Below are 17,955 nucleotides of genomic sequence, written 5' to 3'. Positions count from 1 at the left end.
ACATTCTGTTAATTTTGGGTAAATGGCCAGCCCAATTTATTTACACGTACAAATATACCAAAATGTCCTCATAACCGTTCCCGCCCATATAGCCTACAAAATAAATTAATTAAATCAATATTTCATCTAATAACTACCGCGGTTATTACGCTCTTCCTTAATCAATACCAAAGATACACAAATATTCTCTCTCATTCAACCACAAATTCAAAAATCCCAAAAAAAAAAAAAGCAGAACCAGATTCATGTCTCCCGAAGTCTCTTCCTCCGCCGAATCCCCTCACCACCACCACCATAACCCCTTGACGGCGAGATCTCCGGTCCACAGACACAACAATTTCGGCTCGACTCCGATCCCGAACGCCTCCGATAACCGCCCTCGATCCTCCTCCGCCAATCGCCGCCGCAGGTGGCTCGACATGGAACAAACCCTAGGCGAATCCGATCCTAATTCCACAGCTCCCACTCCTCCTTCGTCGCCGCGAGCTCCGATCGCCTCCTTGGAGGCCAATTAAAAAAACGCCCCTCCCACCAACCTCCGGAAACAGAGGCTCGCGAGGCCGATGAAGGAGAACATCGGAAACCGCCACACTCCGGTCCCGCACCACCCGCCTTCGAAGAAATCCGTGGCCCGGCCCGACACTCCTGTGTCGATGCTCTCCGCCAACCTGGACCGCTCGATCTCGGTTCCGTCCAGGTTCAGAGCCACGCCTCAGAGACCCAACAACAACGCCGCCGCCTCCGATTCGTCCAGAGGCGTTTGCAGAGGGAAGGGAGAGGAGAAGAAGGTTGGGACGATCCTTGGAACTAACTGTTCTTCTCTTTATGACAATTGTGCGCCTTTTTTTTGCTATCTGTTTTCCCCTTTATTTTTTGTTTTCCAATCCTAATTGTTTGCTTTTCTCATTATTTATTTATTAATGAGTTTAATCCGGATATGCGAGTGTTTGTCCTTGTATTAAACCGTTGGTGATCTGGTACTGAGAGAGTGGAAACAGAAAGCTTAGTGACACTACTCTTTTACGTGAAAATATTCATGATTATTGGTTTGGGGATTTCATTCATTTGTTGTTCTGTACATGTAGTGAAAATTTCCATTTACACGTGAAAATTAACGTGAAAATTTCCATTTACACGTCCAGAGTTTCATCTGTTCTGTACAAATCAATTAACGTGAAAATTTCCATTTACACGTCCAGAGTTTCAGGGAATCATCACCATTAATGCCGATATACACAGACCAAAACACACGTCCAGCATAACTAAAATGCAATAACTGCTTTCCAAAAAAAGTTTATTCCGAAAATAAAAACCATTTCGGTACATTTCAAATTTCAAATTAAAACTGCCTCAATTTAAAAATGAATGCGCAATTAATAAGGGCAATTCAGTAACAAAAAAGCAGTTAATTTCCTGCCACGTAGGCGCAATGGCCATTTACAAAAAATTAACCAAACGTTGGCTAAAACACAATTGCCACTGTTTTTAAGGCTTATCTGGCCAATTATTTGTTTTTTTTTCTTGTGAAAGAAAACGTGTAGACCAAGTTAAAAATAATTGAGCACCCTAATAATGTTCCGAAAACCAAGCGTTTGCTTTGTCCATGATGATCCAGTATTGGAAAATGGTGTCAAATTGACGAATATTATATATAGAACGTCTCTGTCTCTCCTCTTATATATAGAGAAATTTCATTTTCTAGACCCAAAAGTTATGGAAATATCTCAATTAGACCCGCTAGTTAAAAAATATCCAAAATTGGACTTTTGTACCAATTTTGGATGAAAATACCCTTAATTCAAAATAAACCCTCTCTCCATCTCTTTCATTCTCACTCTCACTTTCTCTCCACACCAAAGAACACCAAATCCGATGAGTTCCAACGCCCACCACACCAAATCCGACCGAAATCACCATAAATCCGACCTCCACCGAAAATACATTTGATTTGAATGAGATTTGGGGGTGATTTTTTTTTTTTTTTTTTAATCTGGGAATTTCCGATGAAGATCATCGGAATCCATCGGATTCGGTCGGATCCGACCGAATCCGATGGATTCCGATGGATTCCGACGGATTCCGACGGATTCCGACGGATTCCGACGGATTCCGACGATCCGACGAGTTCCGATGGATTCCGACACGTTCCGACGGATTCCGACACGTTCCGACATGTTTGAATTTTTTTTTAATAACTTAAGATAAATAGAAAGAGTTTTATTTATTTATTTTTTATTTAAAGCCCATATAACACTATTAAACAAAATTCATTCTCTACTTATTAGTATGTTGTTCATAATAAAAAAAACAACTAATCATTAATTAGAAAAAAAAACAACTAATTATGTTGTTCATAATTAAAAAAAAACTAATTATTAGTATGTTGTTCATAATAAAAAAAAACTAATTACAAAAAACAAATCATTATTAGTAATGTTGTTCATAATAAAAAAAACAATTAATCATTAATTAGAAAAAAACAACTAATTATGTTGTTCATAATTAAAAAAAAACTAATCATTAATTAGAAAAAACAACTAATTATTAGCATATTTTATTAGTATATTTTGTTCATAAATAAAAAATAAAAATAAAAACTCTTTCTATTTATCTTAAATTATTTAAAAAAAAAAATTCAAACATGTCGGAATCCATCGGAAATTTCCGATGAAGACCATCGGAATCCATCGGATTCGGTCGGATCCGACCGAATCCGATGGATTCCGATGATCTTCATCGGAAATTCCCATATTTAAAAAAAAAAAAATTGACCTCCAAATCTCATTCAAATCAAGGGTATTTTCGGTGGAGGTCGGATTTATGGTGGTTTCGGTCGGATTTGGTGTGGTGGGCGTTGGAACTCATCGGATTTGGTGTTCTTTGGTGTGGAGAGAAAGTGAGAGTGAGAATGAAAGAGATGGAGAGAGGGTTTATTTTGAATTAAGGGTATTTTTGTCCAAAATTGGTACAAAAGTCCAAATTTGGATATTTTTTAACTAGCGGGTCTAATTGAGATATTTCCATAACTTTTGGGTCTAGAAAATGAAATTTCTCTCTATATATATATATATATATATATATATATATATATATATATATATATATTCTTGATTTCTTTTGGTACGGTTGATGTAATTTCAAATAGGTGTACTCCAGTTTTGTTTTTTTGTTTTTGTTTTTTTTTTTTCATATCTACATATTCCATTATATTTTTGGATGTAATGTTATATATTTATCCAAATATTAAAAGTTAACAAATTATTTTGTATTCCAAATTGAAACGTGGCATGTGTTTGTGAATATTTAAAGGGAAAATATCAAGAGTATCTCTCTAGGGATGGCAATTTGACCCGTTACTCGCGTTCCGACCCGTTACCCGATTTATTCGGGTCGGGTAATATCCGTTCTTTTTGGGTAAACGGGTAATACTCGTTACGGTTTTAACGGGTACGGGTAACGGAATAGTCATCCCGTACCCGGTTACCCGGGACCCGACCCGTTAACTTTTAAATATTTAAAAAGATAATAAATTTTTATATGTTGCAATGAAGATGACCAAATTTACAATGAAGATGATCAATTTGCAATGAAGATTTCTTTTGTATTTTTTATTTATTTATTTTGAATTTTAATGTTTTTTATATTGTAGTAGGACTTTGATATTTTTCACCTAAAATTTATTATTTTTAAACTTTATATTGTTGATGAATTTTTATTTTATAAACGGGTAAGCGAGTCTACCCGACCCGCTACCCTTTTTTTAAACCGGGTAAACGGGTAACGGGTCTAATATTTTTAACCCGCTTACCCGGCGGGTATCCCCGTTACCCGGCCCGTCTCAAAATCCGGGTAAACGGGTCCGGGTAACGGGTAAAAAATTATAGCGGGTACGGGTAACGGAATAGGTGTACTCGGCTTTACCCGTACCCGTTGTCATCCCTAAGTATCTCTCATGTTTAATCGAAATGCGAGATTTATCTCTTCGATTTCTAGAAATATCAAACATATCCGCTCAGTTTAATATAAATGACATATACCTCCCCTAAAAAAATATGATATTACAAATATCACTTTTTCGTTTATTTTTTACAAAAAAAGTAATTTTAACTCCTCAAAATTATTTCATTAAGGGTATTTTGGAGAGTTCAATTTTTATTTTTTATTTTTGTAAAAAAAAAATAAAAAAGGTGATATTTATAATATAATATATTTGTAAGGGAGATCTATGTCAATTATATTAAACTAAAAGTATATGCCTGATATTTCTGGAAGCTGAAGATATAAATCTTACATTTCGATTAAACCTAGGGGATACTGTTGATATTTTCCCATTTAAAAATATTTAAATGTGCATTGTTTTGTGTCCGACTCTAGTATTGTATTGCTTTTGGAAGTCAGCTTTTATTGTTAATTTTCATTTGGTAGCATTAGAAATTTGAATCAATGATATGTCATATATATATATATATATTCCCTTTCAAACAACGAAAAGCTTTATTTGTATCATTGTTTTCGAGAGTGACATGTTGTATTTCAATACTACCCTTTTTTTTTAACATTATTTGGAATTTTGCGATGTATGTCTTCATGAACATTTTTTTATACATAAAAGAATATTCTACATAAAAATAAGCTACATCCCTCGTGTAGTAGTGGATGGCTTTAAGAAAGCAAAATATTAAAATATAATAATGATCTTATAAATATACTTAAATTCATTATAACGAGCCTGAAAATCAATCACGTCACCATTACAAAATGATAAATTGGTCGTTTTATTCTTGATGTTGTAGAAGTATTGATTGGTGATGAGTACATTTTATACAATTGAATTTTTCTTTTTGACTCTTGCATATGACTTGTTCTTAGAGTATTTTAAAGTTATTTCAAGCATCCGTGATGAATTTCAGGTAAAAGGTGAAAATGGAGAGCCGAAACGTCTTTGAAATATGTTAGAGCTATTTGTGAGTGTTCATGGGTCAAAACGATGCTTAATTGAGTCATTGACAAGATGAAGCGACAATTCTGAGCTCCGCTCGGCGCGCTCCTCATTCCGAGCGCTACGTAGGAGTCTCGGCCTAAGTCCAGAATGTTTTCACATGGATCGCGCACTTCTTCGCACGATGTGCTCTCGCCTACCCTCGTCTTCCCGCATTGTGCCCTGTTCTCGACAATTTCAGAAGGTCTTTGTGCGGACCGCGCAATCCTCTGCGTGTTGTATTTTCGCCTGCTTTCTTTGTGCTACGCGATTCCTCAGATTTTGACGAGCTTACTTTCCGTTTTTGATATTTTGTTGGTCCATGGATCCCAAGGATATGGATTGCTCCGAAAATCACCCATAAACTTATTTAATTTTTTTATTATTGTGTTGGCTACATTGGGGAGCTTTTGGAGAAGAGAAAACGTGTTATTCGTCATAATTGATGAGCCGACGAGTCTCTCGATCGGTCTCTAATTCACTTGCTCTTCTTCTTTTTCTTCTTTTTTTTTTTTTTTTTTTTTTTTTTTTTTTTTTTTTTTTTTTTTACTTTTGTGCAATCTAGTTTGTTGTTGAACATCCTTTTTAATTAATATGAGTTTGTTTTTAGTATCATTGTTGATTTTAATGCTTTCGATTATTGTTTCGTGTATTGATGATCATGAATTTGATTAGATGCTAGGTTTTTATAGGGTTGCAATTACCTGAAATTGATGTTGGGTGATTCGTTAGAGATAGATTATGCTTGTTTATTTCAATTTACGGATCGTTTGTTATGAATTGTTCTTATTGATTTTTAGTGATTGATCACCATTAGATCCGTCATCTAAGATTGTTTGCTTTTCGAGAAAGAGTAAATAGTCGTGCTCATATTAGGTTAGTAGAAAACTTGCTGGGATTGTGTAGTCGTTTGAATTCCTATTCTTATCGCCCAAATAATACTCGTACTTACACTATATTACATGCCTCCTATTCAACTCTCAGTGCTAACGAAGATGAGAGCTCTAGTGACTTACCATGAGTAGAAGGAGCCTTTAGAATTCGAAGCAAGATGGGCCCTCGGGCGAAGGAAGTTCATAAAGAAATAATTTAGACATAAAAATGACAAATTTGTATAGAAATATAAATTTGTCATTTTTATGTCTAAATTATTTCTTTATGAACTTCCTTCGCCCAAGGGCCCATCTTGCTTCGAATTCTAAAGGCTCCTTCTACTCATGGTAAGTCACTAGAGCTCTCATCTTCGTTAGCACTGAGAGTTGAATAGGAGGCATGTAATATAATTTTTTAGTCGCTTGTATTTTAATAAATAGAAGAATCAACTTTGAACTTAGGGGCCACTAATTTATTACTTCAAGTTACTAAGAGCATCTCCAATGGTTCTCTCTATATTTTATCTATTTTTAGCTACTTTAGCTAAAAGAACTATTATAGAGAGCCATTTTTTTCATCTAACTCCAGCCATGTTCTCCATTTTAGTTAACATCCATTATTTTAATATTTTATTCTACATGTTAAATTTTGAAGGAAAAATTCAAGAGTGTCCCTCGTGTTTAATCGAAATATGAGATTTAACCCTTCGAGTTCTAGAACTATCAGACATATCCCTTCAGTTTAATATAAATGACATATTCCTCCCCTAAAAAATGTGATATTACAAATATCACCCTTTTTGTTTATTTTTTACAAAAAAAATAATTTTAACTCCCCAAAATACCCTTAATAGAATAAATATTTATAAACTATTTTATTAAAAAAAAATCAAAATCCTTCTTTATAAAAAAAATCATTAACTTTTTATGAAGAAATTTTTTAATTTAATTTTTTTTTGTATATAGAATAGAAAATAAAAAATTATTTCATTAAGGGTATTTTGGGGAGTTCAATTTTTTCTTTTTGTAAAAAATAAACGAAAAGAGTGATATTTATAATATAACATATTTGTAAGGGAGATCTATGTCAATTATATTAAAGTGAAGGAATATGTATGAGATTTCTGGAAATTGAAGATATAAATCTTGTATTTCTTGAATATGTCTGAGATCTATGATATTGAAACATTAGAATTGGAAGAATTGTCATGTGCAATGGATGAATTCTGGTCACATTCATGAGCCAACTATCATTTTGGAAGCTATTGCTTGTAATGATCTTCGGATATGACATGCATATTTTGGTTTACCAGGATCTCTTAATGATATCAATGTGATTGATCGTTCTAATGTGTTTCATGATCTCACGGAATGGCGTGCTTCGCTTGTTAATTATTCAATTATGGTAATGATTATACAATGGGATACTATCTCGCTGCTGGGATTTATCCATCATGGTCAACATTTGTCAAAACCATACCATCTCCACAAGTATATAAGAAGAAATTTTTTGCTACATGTCAAGAGTCTGCGAGGAAAGATGTAGAGAGAGCATTGTGGGGGGTGCCATAATTGCGATTTGTAATTGTGCGTGGTCCAACTCGTTTTTGAGATCAAGAAACACTTGGCGATCATGCATACTATGATTATTGAAGATGAGGGAGATATTGGTCAATTTGATTTCAACTATGATGTGGTTGATGAAACTGAACCATCGGTGTCATATTAGCATACAAGAGATTTAAGTGCTTTAATTCAAGCCCATCGTCAAATTAGAGACAAGCATATGCATTCTCAATTTCAATGTGATATTGTAGTTAATTTGTGGGAACAACATGGAGCGACTTAAATAGTATAAATGTAGTAGATGAGTGAAATATTTGATTGTACTACATGATTTCAAAATGCAATAGAACTAGATAATATTGTATTTGAAACACATACATGTTATTGCCATTATTTAGACCTATCCAACTCTTTTCATAACTATCTCCCTTTAGAGACTTTTATAGTATTGAGCTTTAAATATAGGCAAGTTAGAGGTATCAATTGCCATTATTTTCTCTTCTTCTGTTTTTCTAGCTGTATTTATTTTTTAAAAATCAAGAATAAGCCTTTCAAACTCCATTTTTTTTGCGAGCCATTTCCTTCTTCTCTTCAAACAGTTGCCTACATAAAAAAGCCGCAGGCGTCACTTGATTTTTTCCGTTGTCTTTTTTCAATTGAGCCTATGATGCTTTTCTTCCTATTGGTCGATCGAAGTTAACATTTGTTTCATTTTCCAAATCTTCTTCTTCTAAATTTATAGAAGATGAGGTTGAAGGAGAAGAAGTGGTTGGAGTAGAACTTTTTGTAGACTTTGATTTCTTCTTTGAGATTCCAAACGTCTATTTTGGATGGTTCTTCAATTCATTCCAACAATGTAACAATTGAAATGTTTGACCTCCTTAACATTGTTGGTATAAAATATTTGCTTGAATAATCTAAATATTATAAACAAATTAAAAAAAAAAAGAAATCAAACAACATAGTATAAATATGAATATATTTAAATATGATTAGTTAATACCTTGTCTTGCTCGTTGACACCACTTTGTTATCTTCCATCAATTTGAGTATAGTACCGACAAAACTTATTCACCAAGAGTTGAAGTCTGGACCACCGATGCATCAATGAGTTGGCAGTGCGTTGAGATTCAAACAATTTGTACTCGTGAAAGTAATCAGAAATTCTTTGGCAATGTTTCACATATTTTTTTTATTGTTGCCTTGTATAGCATCAATACTAGCGTTGAGCTATGCCGAAACAAAAAGACTATCTTCCTCATCAACGGACCGTTGAAGATTTTTTTTTGAAGACTCAATTGGGTTAAATAACTATGATTACAATAATATTAAAAAAGTTTAGCTAAAAGATGGATGGCTTGCTATATTTAGAGAGCTCTCTATTTTAACAGTGCTCATTTTTTATTTTGCTAGCTAAAATAATTAAGGAGCTCACATATCCTTAAGTAGATATAAAATAGAGAATCTACTCCATTCAATTTCATCCCGCCAAATATCCTCATCTTTGATTAAAATAAATAAACATGGATTGAAAGTCGAGAAATGAAAGGACTATAATTTACAATTAATTTGTTTGTGACAATCGAAGATTTATGCATAAATATTTCTGTTGTTAATAGCATTATTTTATAAAGTATATAGTAGTTATAAATACCTTTTGTTTCTTTAATTTATTCCTGTAGAAAAAATTGCAACTTTAATTTACTTTTATAATGTTTTTTTTTATTAGCAGTACAATTTCATTCGACAAAAACATGTGCAAGGAAGAAATTTATGGCTGAATTTGAAAATGAGAAAAAAAAAATACTAAATCGAACTATTTTATCTAAAAGAAAATGATATTTATATAGGTTGAATTAATGTTGATAATGACTGTTGATAGTGTGTATCATTTCTTGGTTTATATTTTACTTTTTATTTAATTTGTGTCTTTCTGTAGCATTGCAACATTGATTTACTTTTGTCTGCCTAATCCGTAAGGAGCGTAATAAACTTATATTCAAGGCTAAATTAGTCGGTGTGTATTTATAGCAAGGATTGAAATTGCATATAAATTGAGTGGAAATTGTTTCTTTTTTTTTCGTTAGAAGAATGTTATTTTATTCACAACGTTATTTTATGCCGCGGAAAATGCGTGAAAATTGTATCGTTTTTTTACGGTATTATTGCGTTTATATCTTGAAACGTAAGATGTTTCTTTAAGCAGAGAAACCCTTTTTGGTGATGTTGGTAATTATTTGATTTATATGACATACATACATACATATATATATATATATATATAATTATATATAGTCCAGCAAATACACAATATATTACAATGAACCGTCACATTTTTTCGGCGACATTCAAAATCAAAATTTAGTAGTTTCATGGAGCATTAGTAAATTACAAATTATTATAGAACAAAAAATTAGTTTGAAAACTCAAATACATATATTATTATTTAAATATTTAATAGGGGCACTTAGATCCGTAGTCCAATAGTCGGCCTCATTCTTAAAAATAGTCAAAATTTCATTTTATTAAAAAAATAGTCAATCGCGCAGAAGTGAAATTAAATTAGCTAATTTAATTAATTTAATTTACTTCGGTATGACGGACTATTTCTTTAATAAAATGAATTTTTGGTTAGAATATTAAAAAAAATTAGAGGATTGGCTAGTTGCAACAAATTCTTCATTTTAATTTACATCTTGAAAATGTTTTATTTAAATTGAGATGTAAATCAATTTTTCAGGTCTAGTTGTCAGTAAAATAACAAATTGAGACTAATTGATTTATATTAAATGTGTTAGAACTTATTATGTATTTTTAAAAATTTATTATGTGTGTCTAAATTTCAAAGTTTTCTTTACTACATGTGTTTGGATTTGGAACATGTTAAATTATGTAACACTATTTTGTTCGTAATTTTCATGGACACTAATTTTTCAAATTATAACAATATTTTCTTAATAATTTCGTCGACAATGTATGTATGTATGTATGTATATATATATAATAAGCCATTTTCTATATTCATTTGTATATCTAATTGTTATCTACATTGATTTCTTATTAGTACACCGATAACGATATTTCATGTAACTACAAGAGGAAATGACGGTAAAAATCCCTTAAGTTCTAGGAAACAACTAACATAATTCATATTCTTTTATTTTGAACGGTAGAAGTCCATAATCTTGACAATTACACATTATGTTGGTCCCTAATGCTATATGACGTTAAATTGTTAACAGAATCAACATTTAAACGTTTATTTTGTAAATTACATAAAAAATAAATCATTAAAACATTTAAAACAAATCATTTTGGAGACCACTAATCAGCACCACCATGGAATTTAGAGCTCAGGACCACCACCACCACAACCACCACAACAACAACAACTACCACCACGATCAAATCAGGTCCGCCACTGCCACGTCAGCACCCTCCTTCGCCCTGGCTGCCGCCACATCATTCCCTTCCGAGTAAAGAAGGTCTCTCTCAACAACAACAACAATAACGCGTCGACGATGACGTCATCATCCCCGGCCCCAATCCTAGGCAATTGCACTGGCCAAGCCCAAACACTAGAGCAGACACCCCGTCCTCTCACGCAGCTCCACCTCCAATCTCCGCCACCGCAGAAGCCCTACGCCGCCGTCAAGTACTGGGAGTGCCTCAAGAACCACACCGCCAGCGCCGGTGGCTCGGTCTACGACGGCTGCGGAGAGGCGAGGAAGGCTCGCTCGAAGCCCTAAAATGTGCGGCTTGCTCCTGCCACCGCAACTTCCACCGGAAAGACCTCGACGGCGAGGGATCCGCCGCCGAAGCCCTAGAGATCTACAACCCTGGGACACGGCGGTCCAGCAGCACGGCCAATCCGCTCCAAATCACCCCTCCTACGCAGCTCCACCACATCAATCACTACCCGAGCCCTTACTCCCACCACCACGCCCACCATAGCTACCACCACAAGATTCCTATCGTGCAACTAATGAACGTGGCCTACGGCAGCGGCGGGACGGAGTCGTCGAGCAAGGAGCTGAATTTTCTCTTCCATCGTCGATATTTCTTTTAATTGTTTTCATTGATTTGAATTGTTTTAATGATTTATTTTACAAAATAAACGTTTAAATGATGAATCTGTTAACAATTTAACGTAATATGACATTAGGGACCAACGGAATGTGTAATTTTCAAGATTAGAGACTTCTACCGTTCAAAATAAAGATTAGGGATTATGTTAGCTGTTTCCTAAAACTTAAATCAATTTTTCAGGTCTAGTTGTCAGTAAAATAACAAATTGAGACTATGTTGGAACTTATTATGTTTTTTTTAAAACTTATTATGTGTGTCTAAATTTCAAAGTTTTTTTTACTACATGTGTTTGGATTTGGAACATGTTAAATTATGTAACACTATTTTCTTCGTAATTTTCATGGACACATATTTTTCAAATTATAACAATATTTTCTTAATAATTTCGTCGACAACGCAGTCCAATCATTGCTTAATAGTAATGTGCCCTCTTATATGTGTGTATGTATATATAAATATACATATATATATATATATATATATATATATATAATAAGCCATTTTCTATATTCATTTGTATAACTAATTGTTATCTACATTGATTTCTTATTAGTACACCAATAACGATATTTCATGTAACTACAAAGAATTAGGTGTGGTATCTTTATAGTGATCGATACTTCAATAAAATTCTACTCTTGATAAACTATGGGTAGTAGTTCAGGATGGGCGTTCGGTACGGAAACAAATGGAAGGAAGGCACCGTTTGTTTATTTTGGCTCACAAAAGTGACGAATTTTGTGAGGCACGAAAATGACAGAGGGACTTTCGATATCTGGCGGAAATTGGCAGAATGGCATACGGAAGATGACAAACCAGTATGTACTGTTATGCATTTGTGAATGCTTTGCATTAAAGGCTATTCAATCTCAGACACTTGAGTGGTTTTAACATTCAATCTCACCCATTCATATCATTTTAAATTTGATTTTATTCTTATTTTTTTTTCTTGATTACCGGAAATTAGTGAAAATGTTAATTTTCGTTATGCTTACCGGAAATACCATTTTCGTTAACTTTCGAAAGACAAAGAATTGCCTAATGAAAATACCATTTTCTTTAAGCCACGAAAGACACTAACGGAAACAGAAATGGTATTTTCGTTTCCTTCCATTACTCGTAATGAGTAGTGGTGTTAAAATTTCTGGTCAATAATATGATATTACATGAGATTTTCACTCGTAAGAAAAACAAGAAAACAATGTTAGCCTAGGTAGTTTATTTTATTGAATTCATGGGATTTATTTTGGGCATACTACAAAAATAGTGTTTTTTGAGTTATAAACAATCATTTGAATGGATTTTTCTCGATGTTTACAATGCTTTATTTTTTTTTTTTTTTTTTTTAAAAAAAAAAATTTGTGTATTGTTTTGAGTCCTCTATTTAATTTTATTTAGTGTTTACAATTTTTTTATAACTAAATTAGTTGGTCACCATTTGAAGAAAGACTATTTTGAAAGGATTTAAAATAAACGTTATTTTGAAAATCTTACAATTGAAAAATGTTATTTTTTCAATTCTCGAATAATTATGTAATTTTGGTCAATAATGTCACATGCGGTTGTAATGTTAAGATATCATATAATTTTGATCATATAATCACTTCTCAAAAAATAAATGATTGGGTTGTGACGAGCCAAATTATTGATTATTTTATGTGTAGTGCCAATTGATTTTTTCATATTCTAATTTTTTATGCTTATTTTAAAAAAAAAAAAAAATAGTTTTTTCTGCTTATATTAAAAATATATTTAATATTTATTCTGAATGAAGCTTTAAATAAAAAAAGTTGAATAAAACTATTAATATTAAATAAATTGTAAAATCAAGAAAATAATAAAATGACAAATATAGAATGTTTTTTTTTTTCTTTTTTTTTAGCTCAAATTAGTAAAATAAAGTTGTAACAATCATTGTTGTACGAAATTAAAAGCATTGTTCATATTTAGGAAATTATGTTTCAAAATTTGATATGCGAGGTAATTTTCTATTGGTATATGTAACATAATATTTAAAAGTTAAAAAAAAAAAACTAGTAGTTTCTAAGCTTGAGCGAGTGCTACCAAAAAAACAAAAAATAGTAAATAAAGCTCGAGTGAGTGACAATCCCGTGTTTTTATTTCATTCCCGATTCTCATTTCTCACAGCCCAATAGTAAGTCCAGAAGATAAATATTTTTTCGCATTGCGCTTCGTCTTCTTTCTTCTCTCTCCCTCTGGATTTCCCGAGAAAATAGGAAGACGAAGAACAGAAAAGAAGTACAAGCTATGCCTCCAATCGGCGATATTAATGCTTCGGGAGAGGAAATCGTGGTTCATAACGAAACTCCGATCTCCAATGTTCTCATCGTCATCGGTAATATTTTTTTTCCTCTCTATTTCACATTGTATATGTCTCTGTGCATATGTAAATGCAATCAGTTTTTTCCCCTGGATTTCGGTTTTTTGATTTGGGAATAACAGCTATGCAGACCGAAGCTCTTCCAGTGGTTAACAAGTTTCAGCTCTCTGAGGATCCTAACCCCCCGTGAGTTTTCTTTGTTTCTCTCATTTGTTATTCTTTGTATGTGTGTTTAATTTTGTTCGCTGATCGGATTTTTTTATATCACTTTTAGATACAAATTTATCACACCAAGAAAAAAAGTAGTCTGTTTGAAATAATGAAATACGCGTAGAGAAATTATTGATTTTTATTAAATAGCGTTTCTGAAGGTTTTTTTTTTGTAACATGTTAGAGAGTATGATCGGTTTCAGGTTCCCGAATGGTGTGCCGTGGGTTCGATATCATGGGGCTTACAAGGATCTTAATATCAATCTAGTTTGGCCTGGGAAAGATTTATCTTTGGGTTAGTGTTTTATTTCATCTTTATTGTTGGTTCATCTGAATATTTTTTGAAGGAGTTTCTTATGAAGCAAATTACTTTAGCACACAAGATGTAACATCAATTTTGACTCTGAAGCCGTGTAATGACAATTGTTTCATAACTTTCCTGATCAATATGATACCATTGATGAATTTTTAGCTCCATCATAGCTATAACCTTACCTTCATGTCATTATAAATAGTATAAGTTCAGTCTCAACAATAAAAGCAACTTTTCAATGTCATTACGGCATTATCTTAATCTGTTCCAGTGATTAGTGGCGATCAGTGTAATTCACATTAAATGACACACACCGAGGACATTAGAGTATTATTATATACGTTCCTCTTACAGTTTTTTTTATAAATATAATTTTAATAAAGAGTAATTTTTTGTATGCGGAACTCTTTGTTTCTAGGGGTTGATAATATCGGCACAATTTCTGCGTCTCTTGTGACATATGCTTCTATCCAAGCTTACAAACCGGACCTGATCATCAATGCTGGAACAGCCGGTGGATTTAAAGTACTCCTTTGATCATATTTGGCTGATTTAAAGTATTATATACATTGACTGGATCTTGATAATACTGTACGCGTTTCTATTTTTACTGATTGATTTCTTGATGATTCAAGGCCAAAGGAGCACAGATAGGAGATGTGTATCTTGCATCTGATGTTGCTTTCCATGACAGAAGGATACCCATTCCCGTGAGTAATGTTCTGGTCTCGACGTAGTGATAGAGTGATAAGTATAATCATCGTCTTAACTTAATCATAAAGCTCCATTGTTGATGGCATAGTACAGGGATTCAGGTATTGACAATTTTAAGCTTAAATACCTGTTATGCCATCGCCATAATTGGCATCCACTAGTTATGCTTTCATGTTCCGATCTGGTTATCTTATTTAAAATTTATAAATATCTTTTCCGTTGCGTATGAAGATAGAGATAGCGACAATAAGAACTTATGGTGACAATTTTAGGCTCGGAGAAAAACCAAAAGTGATTAGTGTTTGCTTTTTTCGTGAACAATTTGCATATGCTTATTATACAGTAATGCCAGTCCCCTAGGTCGCTTTTACAAGGTTTCAAACTTTACAGGTTCGATCTTATATTCGATCGTCCTTGCTTAATGCTTTCTTCTACTTTGTCTTCCCGTAGGTTTTTGATCTTTACGGAGTTGGCTTAAGACAGTCCTTACATACACCCAACCTTCTCAAGGAACTTGACCTGAAGGTTAGCAATTCTTTTTCATTAAAATTTAAAATAAAAAGAATTGAACTCGTAACTTTTGATTGAATTCGTTTGCACAACGCTTCAGACTGGAAAACTATCAACCGGTGACTCTCTAGATATGTCCCCACACGACGAAGCAGCAATCACCTCAAACGATGCTACAATCAAAGACATGGAAGTAGGTTTCATTTCCTTTTATCCCCGTTACTCAATTATAATATATCCATATTCCCATATGAAATATATTGACCTAATCCCCCTAATCTCTTATACAAGTTTCGTCGTCATCTTCTATATTAATTACTCTTATATACCAACTAACTTAACTTCTAAGTAGTATATATATATTAAAAGTTCCTCAAATATCTATGCTCAACAAGGAATAATCCACCCACACACTTGACCAATCCCGGATTAAGTCCAACACGGAATAATCCTTAAAATATTTAAGTTCCTTAACGTATTCCACCCAGTTTCTCTTTATCAAGAGATCTAGCTACTGCTACTGAAGCGTGGAACAATCTTATATAGCATAACAAAATTGTGTTTGGCCCTTGATTCCATGGGCCATCTAAGAACAAATTAAATAAATGCTCTCCCCTTAGAAAAATATTTTCATATTAGCCGCCCTTGAAAAGATTAGTGGCTTAATTCAGGGCGCGGCCGTGGCTTATGTCGGAGATCTTTTTGGGATACCAAAAGTGTTCGTGAAGGCTGTCACTGACATTGTGGATGGAGAAAAACCGACCGCTGAGGAGTTCTTACAGAATCTTGCGTCAGTAACGGCGGCTCTCGACCAAGCGGTCGAGCGAGTCATTGATTTCATCAGTGGAAAGTGCCTCTCCGAACTCTGATTTGTTTTCAATACCGATTTTATTTCCATGGTATGAGAGAGGGCTTTTAGCTCATCCGAGGTTATTTTACCACTTTCTTAAATCTATATATTTATATATTCTTTTTCCCCCAAACAAGTTTCCACATGTATAATTTGCATATGGCTGCTCATTCCACAAATAATAGGTTGTGGATATATTTTATTTGGTTCTTTTTTTCCTTGTTCTAGTCATAACAGAGATGATTTCGTGTGGACATTGATGGTCTTTGACTTGCTACATCTATTTTTTTTTTCGTACAACAACGCGAACTATTGTGGTAGTGTCTTATTTATTTGTTTATTTATTTTTTTTCTTCCAGATTGATAGAAGGAAACAGTATTGATCTCTTATTTATTTATTTATTATTATTGTTAAGCCGTTTTTTGGATTAACACTTATGGACACGTGACGCGAGGACTTGGCCACGTGTCTTCGAATCTGTGAGATTAGTAATGGAATATTCCTCTTATCAAGTGAAGAACATGATAATTGATTTATCACGTTCTTGGACACTCTTGTAGAGGGAATATAATTTGGCTTGGAGCCTTGGGTTTAGAGAGAGAGAGAGAGTAAGTTTTTCTTCTTCCACTCTAGAGAGAATGGAAGTAGATTGTTACTCTTTTTTTGTGTGAAACTGTCTATGTGAAGTGGCTTTGATCCTCTTTGTTCTTGATTTCGGTATCAAAGGTGTTTTTAGAGAGAGAAATAGCTGAGTAGAGAATTTGGTATATTTTAGTTAGAGAGAGAAAAAGCCAGCCCTTGATATGAGTTTGCCTTGAGTATTTATAGTGAGGGGTTGGATGTTGGGATAAGTTTGTCATTTGGCTATTGTTGGGTCGCGGGCAAGTATGTGAAGGAAATGTCTCGCGATCCTTTTTTGGGAAGGAAAATGGCTCGCGAGACTTTTTTGTGAAGGAAAATGGCTCGCGAGACTTTTTGTGAAGGAAAATGGCTCGCGATCCTTTTTGTGAAGGAAAATGGCTCGCGAGACTTTTTTGTGAAGGAAAATAGCTCGCGAGCCTTTTTGTGAAGGAAAATGGCTCGCGAGACTTTTTTTGTGAAGGAAAATGGCTCGCGAGACTTTTTTGTGAAGGAAATGTCTCGCGATCCTTTTTTGTGAAGGAAAATGGCTCGCGAGACTTTTTTGTGAAGGAAAATGGCTCGTGAGACTTTTTGTGAAGGAAATGTCTCGCGATCTTTTTTTTTTTGTGAAGGAAAATATCTCGCGATCCTTTTTTATGAAGGAAAATATCTCGCGATCCTTTTTCGCATCATGGGCGAATTTGGGCTGGACTTCACATTTCTTCATTTTTTGTTTGGGCCTTAATGTTTTTTCGGGTGAGGAAAAATCCATCATAACATTAACCCCCCAGTTTCTCGTGCGACTTGTCGTGCGAGAAATTTATTTGGTCGAAGGTAGTTTTTCTTTGTCTTTTTTTCAGTGGAGTTCGTGTGTGCTCGTCCGAACCGCG

General features: G+C 33.7%; 1 protein-coding gene across 1 annotated transcript; it reads left to right on the top strand.

Moving 5' to 3' along the window:
* The first annotated feature begins 13,624 nt into the window (after positions 1-13,624).
* LOC149389713 (5'-methylthioadenosine/S-adenosylhomocysteine nucleosidase-like) lies at positions 13,625-16,848 on the top strand. Its single transcript, XM_089624586.1, has 8 exons — positions 13,625-13,861; positions 13,969-14,032; positions 14,260-14,351; positions 14,788-14,894; positions 15,005-15,079; positions 15,534-15,608; positions 15,694-15,786; positions 16,265-16,848. The coding sequence occupies exons 1-8, from the start codon at positions 13,774-13,776 to the stop codon at positions 16,460-16,462; spliced, it is 792 nt and encodes a 263-aa protein (XP_089480712.1). The 5' UTR covers positions 13,625-13,773; the 3' UTR covers positions 16,463-16,848.
* Positions 16,849-17,955: the final 1,107 nt, after the last annotated feature.

This window comes from Urtica dioica, chromosome 8 (assembly GCF_054948205.1).
Source record: "Urtica dioica subsp. dioica isolate 48M chromosome 8, U.dioica_male_clone48M_v1_H2, whole genome shotgun sequence".
NCBI lineage: Eukaryota > Viridiplantae > Streptophyta > Magnoliopsida > Rosales > Urticaceae > Urtica > Urtica dioica.
The sequence above is the reverse complement of the archived record's forward strand: the minus strand, read 5'-3'. Positions and strand labels throughout refer to the sequence as shown.

Bases quoted from the DNA above. Each gene is read 5' to 3' on its own strand.
- LOC149389713 (XM_089624586.1), top strand. From the start codon at position 13,774: ATGCCTCCAATCGGCGATATTAATGCTTCGGGAGAGGAAATCGTGGTT. The intron at 15,080-15,533 runs GTGAGTAATGTT...GTCTTCCCGTAG, and splicing joins ACAGAAGGATACCCATTCCC to GTTTTTGATCTTTACGGAGT. The intron at 15,787-16,264 runs GTAGGTTTCATT...GGCTTAATTCAG, and splicing joins CTACAATCAAAGACATGGAA to GGCGCGGCCGTGGCTTATGT.